Source organism: Corylus avellana, chromosome ca4 (assembly GCF_901000735.1).
Source record: "Corylus avellana chromosome ca4, CavTom2PMs-1.0".
Classification (NCBI taxonomy): Eukaryota; Viridiplantae; Streptophyta; class Magnoliopsida; order Fagales; family Betulaceae; genus Corylus; species Corylus avellana.
The window spans coordinates 880,458-890,810 of record NC_081544.1 but is presented as its reverse complement, the minus strand read 5'-3'; the positions used below and the strand labels follow the sequence as shown (position 1 = coordinate 890,810).

The 10,353-nt window shown below is 34.9% G+C and overlaps 1 protein-coding gene across 1 annotated transcript; it reads left to right on the top strand.

Moving 5' to 3' along the window:
• Nucleotides 1-2,724: 2,724 nt before the first annotated feature.
• Nucleotides 2,725-9,757, top strand: LOC132180081 (probable disease resistance protein At4g27220). The gene is made up of 2 exons (XM_059592926.1): nt 2,725-2,844; nt 6,545-9,757. The coding sequence occupies exon 2, from the start codon at nt 6,547-6,549 to the stop codon at nt 9,496-9,498; it is 2,952 nt and encodes a 983-aa protein (XP_059448909.1). The 5' UTR covers nt 2,725-2,844; nt 6,545-6,546; the 3' UTR covers nt 9,499-9,757.
• The last annotated feature ends 596 nt before the right edge of the window (nt 9,758-10,353 follow it).

Genomic DNA, 10,353 nt, shown 5'->3' with positions numbered 1-10,353 from the left:
GGGTCGCACAAAGCGGTTACAGAAGCAAAAGGGGCCCAGATTAAGGCGGACCTATCTGAACCCCCACTAGAAAACAACATCAACCACTGGAAAGAGGCTGAAGTCGAATATGCACTGTCGAAGTCCGTGGCATGGACTGATGGAAGAGAGAGGTACCAACACCAAACTAGTTACAAAAGCCTCCACATCTAGATCTGACCTAGGAAAAACAGGGAGACAATAACTCAAAACAAAAAAACAACAGAAATACAAAAGAAATTACAAAAACACAAAGAAAACAACCGAAAAGCAGCAGCTGTGGCCGGAAAACAAAAGGTGGTACACACTAACCGGCACGTGGTGATCAGAGCGGAGAGTGGCAGACAACGTTTGAAAGGTGGGATGCCAGAGGCCACAGTAGAGAGGCGCGTGGTGGTAAAAGCCTGGTAGAAAATTGTAGATCTAGTTTTGAAAAAACGAGATCTAAAACCTTCAACAGACCCAGTGAAGAAACGGGCGGTGCGGCGCCTTGGAGAGTTGACGTTGGCGGAGTGGCGGCTGCTGAGAGCTGGAAAGGGAGGATGCCAGCGCATCTGGATAGAACGGAAACAACAAAAAAACACTACAAAGATCAACAACGAGAAAGAGAACAGAGGAAGAAAAGAAGAAAGTGAGGAGGAGGAAAGGAAAAGAACCAATCCTCCTCCCCTAAAAGCCCTCATAGGAGGTGGAAAGCCCTCACAAGGAGGTGGAAAAGGTTTTTCTAGAGAGAAGTTAGAGCCTCTATCTCTAGAAAAAAACCTTTTGTTGTCTAAGAAGAGTTGTGAAGCTGTATAGTTATTGTGTCTTGAAATCCTCTTATTTCACTTGAAATGGAGCTGGTTAAGCAAAAAGAATGGATAAAGTTGTTCCATGTCTCATTGTTTTGACTACACCTATCGTCTCAGGTATTAGACTGAGGTAGAACTAGCGATACTAGAAATCTAACTCAAAATGAAATAAATATATCTAAAATAAAATTTTCCTAATTCGGATGTTTACTATGCCAAAACCTCTCGCAATATAAACCAGAAAATCTAGACCGAATTCTATATGAAGTTTTCTTCTCTTTTTAGGAGTTCTCCAACTAGAACTAGGTCTCGCTGAAATCCTATTCCAACTAGAACAAGGTTTATTGAAGTCTATTTAAGGAGACTTGTAAGCATAATTTTTGAAGGAGATGAGAGGCGATATTTCGAGAGAAAAAAATAGTATTAAAGGGGATTAGGGGCTCAACTATCCCCAGACCGGCCATGGGAGGTGGCAGCCACCACTTTTTTTTTTTTTTTTTTTTTAAAAAAATATATATTTTTTTAAAGTTTTTTATTTTTAAGTAGGTGTATGGACATGTATCGAGTTTTTAGGAGTGTTGACGTGAATTTTCATTAAGTTTTTAGACGGTAGATGGACGGAAGTACTATCTTCATCTTTATCCATAACTGGTACTAGTTGTGATACAAAACAAAAACAAATGAGCAAAAAATAAAGTCGTTAAAACACATGGGACAAAAAAATATTTAACCTTGATATTATGTGCATGGTTTAGTGTTATTTCACTGCTGCAGAATTTTTATTCTTTAATTTACTGTATGATTGAGTTTAGCGATGACTGTTAATTTTTAAATTCCGCATTATATTGTAAACACATATTCAACCCCTTTCTAAGTTTTGTTTGGAGTATTATTTTATATTTTTACTAGAAGTATGACTTTTGTGTTATTTTTATTTCTACAAGTAATATTGTTAGGTTCGGCAATGAGCCTACATCCACAGGGTTAACACCGATCAATCCACTATATATAAACAACTTGTTACAATGGTGTTTACTCAAGTTATGCAAAACTTGAGTTAATACAACAATAGAGTAATAATATACACTCTCAGTGGTGTATTAAAACACTCTTTTTTTAACTCTCTCTGGAGTATAACTAAAGCTCCTCTTAGTTTTCTGGCTTCTCTTTAGGTGATCTCTTATATATAGGAAAGAGAAATGCTTGACTTTATTAAAAAGTTTATCTTTTAGCCATTTTAATTCTAGGTGGCATGACCTATTTTTCAAAAATCTATTAATTTATTGTTTAACATTTATTAATTTTAAAATAGATTATACCATCTAAAATTAAAATGATCAAAAGATTAACTTTTTAATAAACCCAAACATTTCCCTGTAGGGAGTCATAAGCTCCTACTCAGCCTGACTCTGTGGCGCCGAATTCATTACTTGCATAACTCTTTTGGCTGCGCTTGCCTTTGGATGAAGCAAGGAACTTCCGTGTAAGACTTCTCTGGCCGAAATGATTGACCAAAGAAATATTAATAAATTTTTGTGGAGCTTGCTCAATTTGTTTAATCAAAAACTTATCTTAAGTGGGGAACTAATTTGTCGGCAGCCAACAAATATAACTTTTAAAACTATCATTAAATTTATGTTAAATCTAAATGTATTTAAGAGGTAACTCAATTTGCTGAAACCATATTTACTGAAGACAAGGTCACTAGTTCAAATCTTCATATATATATATATATATATATATATATATATATTTTGTGTGGACATTATGTAATAAAAAATAATAATAATAAAAAATAAATTAAATCCTCAAAGGCCTTCGAGACCATGCAGGCCCTTATTGGCAATATGGGTAAAATAGGTAGTCTTTGTTTCTTCTTGAGTCAACAGCTAGGAAGTGAGAGCCGGAAGTTCCATATCTTTTACAGGACATCGTCTCCGTGTTGGTGATTTCGTGGAGCTGCTATTCTGACCTAATAAAGATCATTGTCTCCGTGTTGGTGATTTCGTGGAGCTGCTATTCTAATCTAATAAAGGTTAGCCTTCTTATCCATTTATATAAACTATTCTCTGTACTATTTGGATTTTGAGGTTTATGCTAAGGAAGTGACCCAGCCTGTTAGAGAATTTGTATGCGTTTTTTTCTTTTTTGATTGGGAAAAATTACAAAACTGAAGGCACATTGAGTGTTCAATTTGGCCGGGACTTGCGATATTCATTGTTAAACCTGTGCTGATCATTTTGAGCGAATCCAATATCGAGTGAATTTTTTTTTTTTTTTCTCTCACTTTTGTATCAAATGAAAGAACTTACGAAGGGATCAACTTACTCATTTGGTAAAACCTCTTCACCTCTGTAATAGAGATTTGGGTTAAAAGATTTCCAGTCAAAATAACAAGGGTTAAATACTTTTTTTTCCCAAGGTTTAAAAACTTTATTTTTTGCCCCCTCATTTTCATTTTTGTATCACATATGACATATGTTACCTCAATAATAGCTAATTTCAGTTCAAAATTTGACGGAAATCAATTCAATACGCTTAAAAAAATTGACACGTGTCCATACACGGATTAAAAATAAAAAATAAACAAATTTTAAAGCTAAAATTATTAGAAAATTTCATAATTGAATAGGGGCTTATGGACATCCCTCTTGTGGGCGGCAAATTCACATTGTCTTATAATCGTGATGATCAGTGTTAGTGAATAATTGATAGATTTTTACTTTCTCTTGATTGGGAAGAACAGTTTTTGGATGTAGTTCGGAGGAGACTTACTCGACTCTTGTCAAATCAATTTTCGTTGATGCTGGATTGTGGGGTTTCAAGTAGGAGAACTCGGTATTTCAAGTTTGAAAATATGTGGCTGATGTTTGAGGGCTTCATGGATAAAGTGAAAGTACCCCTAGTTTTGTTTTGTCTAGTTAGTTGAAGGCTTTGAAAGCTTAGAATGAAAATATCTTTGGCAATGCAGGGAAGCGGAAAAAGGATTTAATGGATGGTATTCGAGAACTTGATGTCATTGCATAAGGGAGAACATTAATTGAGGAGGAAAAGGGTGAAAAATGAGGACTTTGCTAGGGATCTGGAGAGATTGCTTCTTTATGAAGAAGTGAACTGGAGGAAGAAATCTAAGGCTCATTGGTTGAGAGAGGGAGATAAAATACAGAGGGAGAGAAATAACACTACGGTTTCGATAATTATGAATATCTCTTTATCTTCAGATCCTAAGGGAGCACATTGAGCTGTTTTATATGCAACTGTACTCAGAATAATATAGTTGGAGGCCAAAGCTGGGTGGTCTTTCTTTCCATTCCATTGGTGACGAGGAGGGTTCTTGGTTGGAAAGAGAGTTCGAGGAGAGTGAGGTTTTTGAGGTGGTCAAAACACTAAATGGTGATAAGGTTTCAGGTTCTGATGGGTCTTCTTTGGGCGTTTTTCAGACATGCTGGGAGGTCCTTAAAGAGGATATTATGGCAGTTTTCAGAGAGTTTCATGATCTAGGGAGTTTTGAGAAGAGCTTTGACACTACTTTCATTCCTATCAGTCTAGTGGGTGGTGTTTATAAAATAATATTTTAAGGATAAACGAAAAGGAAGCAATGATTTTTGGATATTTGGTAGTCTTAGTATTGGAAGGATTTGGTTCAAGTATCGTTGAATTCTAGTGGGAGAAAAGGGGTGAAACCTTGAGAGAAGAAAATCTAGACAGTAAGTGAAGCAAGTTCCAAAGTCACTACCCTACACAAGTTGGCACATATAATCCCTAGATGCCCTTTAAGAGGATATTATAAGGCTGAATGGTTGGTAGTAAGGATTTATGAAACCAAGATTTTTAGGTCACGAGCATAATTCATGCATAATCATTCAATGCATCCTTACCAAGGTTCTAAGAACGTTGCATTACATCAAGGTTAAAGAAGTTTAAGTGACTCTTTGAAGACTATCAAGGTAAGTTTTGTCCCTTAACCGTTCTAAAAGTAATTTCATTATATGTTTTTAATTAATCGTTTGTTATTGCTTTAATTACTCTTATTTATCAAAAAAAAAAAAAATTGCTTTAATTACTCTTATGCACATGCAATGATTTATGCTACATGAAATGTTTTCCTAAAGATATTTTTAATTGAAAAGTATTTTATGTCACTCAACCCTTTTGGGTACAATGTTCTATTTTTTTAGAAAGTTTCCAAAAATGGAATTTTCTATTTCAGGAAAGGTTCCTTTTATATAAAGTTTTAAATAACGAAAGTTCAAAGATAAGATAAGTTTTAAGAGAAAACTCTCCTAAATATTGCCTTAAGAGATTACAAAAGAAGAAAGAAAAAGAGAAAACTTTTGATTATAAGATGAGGGCCTCAAGAGATTCAAAGAAAAGATAGCATTGTATTGGCGCTGAGATGGGAGTGCACCACACTAAAATACATTCTCATGAAGGTCTGGCCTAATGTTTTGCCACACTGAGCGCATCTTTGTTAATTAGGTGGTTCAGATTTACTCACCTCATAGCCATGGGTATGAGAAGGGGTCTTTCGGGATTACACACAACCCTAGTACACAGGGTGGAATTGTGCACATAGGCCATACTAAGAGAAAGTTTAAGTAATTATATCTCTATGTTTAAAAGAAGTAAATTTGCTTTAAGGTGATTTTTACCGGGAAATGAATATATATCTATATATAAATGTTAAGAAGTAATAACTATGCTTTCATGTGATTTTAAAAAAGAAAGTGTTTTTTTTAAAAAAAATGAAATAACCCAATTGTTTTCAAGGTTGGAGATTTTTCTCTTTTTGTTTTGTTTTTAGGTTATGACTTATGAGCATGAAGTCATAGGAGGTCGGGATGGGAACATAGGAGATTAGCAGAGTCCAATATGAAAATCTTATTTTTAAATAAGTGCAGTTAAACAAGAAAAGTTTTAAAATTTATGGATATGCAATAAGTGTCGTTCGGTTTAGAACTATTTTTTACCAAGCCTTTTCGCATTAAATGACAATTTTCACTTGATTTTATTCTCGCTATCAAGCATTTATTTCCACATTTAGTTAATTGCTTTGGTAGACCTTGTAACTCTTTGCGTCTATGAGAGACTAAGATGACGAACCTAGCTCTAACAGGCCGGGGCGTTACAATTTTTCCTGATGGCTACATAAAGTTGATTGTGGAGATTTTCCTGATATTTTCAATGTCATTCACCATGACTCATTTCGACTTAAGACTTGAAAGCTAATTTTTATTGATGTAAAGAACGACTTGGCTTGAAATGCATGTGCTTGAACAAAACCAAATCAATTGGAAAAAAATAGGCTTTTACATTAGTACTATTTTTAGTGAAAATACTTCACAATTGAATGCCTGCTCTATCACTAGATTAAAAAATATAAAGGATTTTTTTAAAAAAAAAACATAAGGCAATGAGTGAATAGATCTTCATTGATTAAAAAACTAAGGTCATGCCTAAAGGCCTAAAGTCCTTTTCTCAGATTGTGAAAAACATTAGCTGTGTGATTTCATCTACTAATATTTCTCTGGAAAATAGTTGACTTCTTTTGGCTAACTGTACCCTCGTTGGTGTTGTTGCCTAAATTAATCTTTACTGATATAAATTGTGGACTCATTCTTCATTTTCTTTTTCTTTTGATTCTTTGTCAATGATCTAAATTGTGAACTCATTCTTCATTTTCTTTTTCTTTTGGTTTTTTGTCAATGTTTTAAATTTTTCTTGCTGTAACTCAGATATGTTGGAGGCAGCAGCTTCTGCAGCAGCAGTTGAGTTGTACAAAGATGGGAGAGGGCTTGTAAGTTGCATAAGTAGCCAAATTAATTATGCGAATAATCTGGAAAGCAACTATAACAGGTTAATAAAGGAAACAGACAAGTTGTGTGCTAGGAGGGATGATATGGTGGCTGAAGCAAACAAAGACAAGACAAAGGAGGTCACTAAAAAATGCGAATATTGGATTTCTAGGGTCATACAGATCAAAGAAGAGGTGCGAGAACTGGAAGCCAAGTACAAGAAAGAAAACAGGAAAGGAAAGAAAATATTAGGTCGGCGTTCATGTTCAAAACTTAGCAAAAGCATGGCAAAGAAGTGTGAAGAACTACACAATCTTTGGTTAGAGGGAAACTTTGAGACAGGAGTACTAGTTGAGAAATTGCCAGAGCCTGTGAGAACTATGCATGCACCCAAAACAGAAGACAAGTCATCACTTCACTGGGCTATCAAAGAAATATTGGATCTTCTAAGAGATAGGAATATAAGAAGGATTGGACTTTGGGGAATGCCTGGAATCGGAAAAACAAACATAATGAAGAGCTTGAATGATAATAAAGATATTGCTAAAATGTTTGATATTGTCATTTGTGTAAAGGTATCAAAGAATTGGAGCATAAAAATGTTGCAAGATGTTATTACACAAAGGCTAAAATTGAATGTGGAAGGCATCACTAGCCCTGATGAAATTGCTTGGAGAATATCTAAGGAGTTGGAATGCAAAAGATATCTGCTTCTTTTGGATGAAGTTTGGGACATTCTTGATCTACAAGTAATAGGAATCCCTGAAAATGAAAAAGATAGCAAAGTGGTATTGGCGACTAGATATCGTGACATTTGCTTTGATATGGAAACTGATGAGCAAATTAAGTTGAGATGTTTGTCTGAAGTTGAGGCATATAAAATGTTCAAAGAAAAAGTGGGCCGAAATATGAATCTTCCAGGTATTGAACCAATAGCCAAGTTAGTTGCTAGTGAATGTGCTGGTTTGCCCCTCTTGATAGACAGGGTAGCAAGAGCTTTCAGAAAGAAGGATAACTTCGAGCTGTGGAGTGATGGACTTAGGAGTTTGCGGAGATGGCCCAGTATTGAAGTACAAGGCATGGATGAGTCAATTGAATTCTTAAAGTTTTGTTATGAAGATTTAAATTGTGATGATAGAAAGTTTTGCTTTCTGTACAGTGCACTATATCCTGAAGACTTTGAAATATATATAGATTATTTGTTGGAATGTTGGAGAGCTGAAGGTTTTATTCATGACGCAAATAAGTTTAGAGTTGCACGTGAAAAAGGGCATACAATACTGCATGACCTTATCAACGTGTCTTTGCTAGAGAGGAGTGACAGGATGAATTATGTAAGGATGAACAAAGTGCTGCGGAATATGGCCCTTCAAATTTCTTCTGGAAGCAATAATTTTAAAGTTTTGGTCAGAACCCCTCAGGAGCAGCAACAACCCCCCAATGAGGTAGAATGGCAACATGCAAATCGAATCTCTTTGATGGATAATGAATTGTGCCTTTTACCAGAAATGCCAAATTGCAAGAATCTTTCAACATTGTTACTACAGAGAAATCGGGATTTAACATTAATTCCTGAATCATTCTTTGGACTCATGCAAAATCTACGAGTCTTAGACTTGCAGGGCACTGGAATTGCGTCATTGCCATCATCTATATCTTGCTTCATGTGTCTCAGAGCGCTCTATCTAAATGCTTGTGTCAATTTGATGAAACTCCCATTTAATATTAAAGAGCTTATGCATCTTGAGGTACTTGACATTCGAAATACTGGGATTAATTATTTGCCAATTCAAATTGGATGTTTGACTCAGTTGAAGTGTTTACGTATGTCATTGTCAAATTTTGGCATGGGACAGTCAAGGGGTGTGGAGCTTCGTAGAAATGTTTTGTCAAAACTTTCTTTATTGGAAGAACTAAGAATTGATGTAGATCCAAATAATCAAAGGTGGGAGGAGGTTGTAAAAGCCATTATTGAGGAGGTGGCTACCTTGACACATTTGACTTCACTTTCGATTTGTTTTCCTAGCATGGACTGTCTTGAGTTTTTCATCTCAACGAGTCCTTCATGGAAGGATCTCTACTTCACATTCCAATTTTCTGTTGGTCACCATGACTCAACCAAATATCAAATTCTTGACTATTTTGAATATCAAATCAGGAGGTGTTTGAAGTTTGTAAATGGTGAAGGTGTACATCCTGCAATTTCAGAGGTTCTTGCAGAATCTGATGCATTTGAATTGATCAGCCACAAGGGAGCTTCAAAACTATCAGATTTTGATATCAAGAGTATCAACAGGATGCGGGGTTGCTTGATTGAAGGATGCAATGAAATTGAAACTATTGTTGATGGTGATAGTTTACACTTCAATAGTTCACAAGAAAGTGCATTGGAATGCTTAGAAGTGATGTACATAAATAATGTCCCAAAATTAGCAAGCATTTGGGAAGGACCTGTTCATGCTGGAAGCCTAGCTCGACTAAAAACTCTGACTTTATGCAAATGTCTGAGTTTAAAGATGATCTTCTCCAACGGCATGATTGCTCAACTCTCTGAACTTCAAAACTTAAAAGTTGATGAGTGTCCTGAAATCGAAGAGATAATTATGGAGTCTGAAAACAGGGGGTTGGAACCTGATGTGCTTCCAAGTTTGAAGACACTAGTACTTCTTGATCTTCCAAAAGTAAGAAGCATTTGGATTAATGACTCAATAAAGTGGTCATCTTTGAAGAAGATTGAGATATCTATGTGTCAGTTATTGAAAAAATTGCCCTTCAACAATAAGAATGCAATCAATTTGGAATGTATTGAAGTCCAACAATCATGGTGGGATGCATTGGAATGGAAAGAAGAAGCCATTGAAGAAAGACTACGATCTATGTGCAGCTTCAACTAGTGGTTTTGGCTTTCATCCTTCTCGACAGCCCTTCATTTGTGTAAGCTGGTGGCAAGAACGTTTGCTTCATTAATTTCCAGTTTGTAAGATTTAAGACCCCTGTGTTCTTTTCTTTTTAAAGACAACATATGATGCAGAGTCTAAAATGCCTTTTATCTTGATCTATGTGATTGTATAATATTTGTAATTGCAGGATTTTGAGTGTTTGAAATCTTAACTTACCAGTATTTATGATTGTTGCCCCAATCTTGGATCATTAGTGATCATGCTTGTCTTAAATCTTTGATGATTAATTTTGTAAATTTCCTGATTCTAGTTAAGAAAGTAGCTAGTCTTGCATAACTTACTTCACTTTTTAAATAGCCAAACCTACTCTTTTAAGTCTTTTACTCTTTTCTTTGAAAAATATTATTTTTCATATCTATTTATCACACTCATTTCACATCAGCCGGTGTGGCATGCTTTAAATAGCATTCTTTTGTTTTGTTTTTTTGTTTTTCTTCCTAAAGTGTAGCTACCATGAAAAATCAAAACACACCTCGGCAATTGGTGTAAAATAGATGAGATAAATTGCTACTCTTTTTCTTTTTGGGTTAAATACACTTATCAAAAATAAATAAATTACACTTCATCTACTCGGAGTTTAGGTTTATTTTGAACGATTAACTTGTTTAAAATGTTGTACTTTATGACTTGAAATCAGATTTTTTTTTAAAAAAAAAAAAGAAAAAAGAAAAAAAACCCAATCCAAATTCTTAAAATTTGTATTTGTAGATCCGGATATCAAAAAAAAAAAAAAAAAAAAAAAACATGATAATCACATTATAGTTTGACTACATTCAACCCATGAACAAA

What these genes read in the sequence shown, in the direction of transcription:
- LOC132180081 (XM_059592926.1), top strand. Translation starts at nt 6,547, where the DNA reads ATGTTGGAGGCAGCAGCTTCTGCAGCAGCAGTTGAGTTGTACAAAGAT.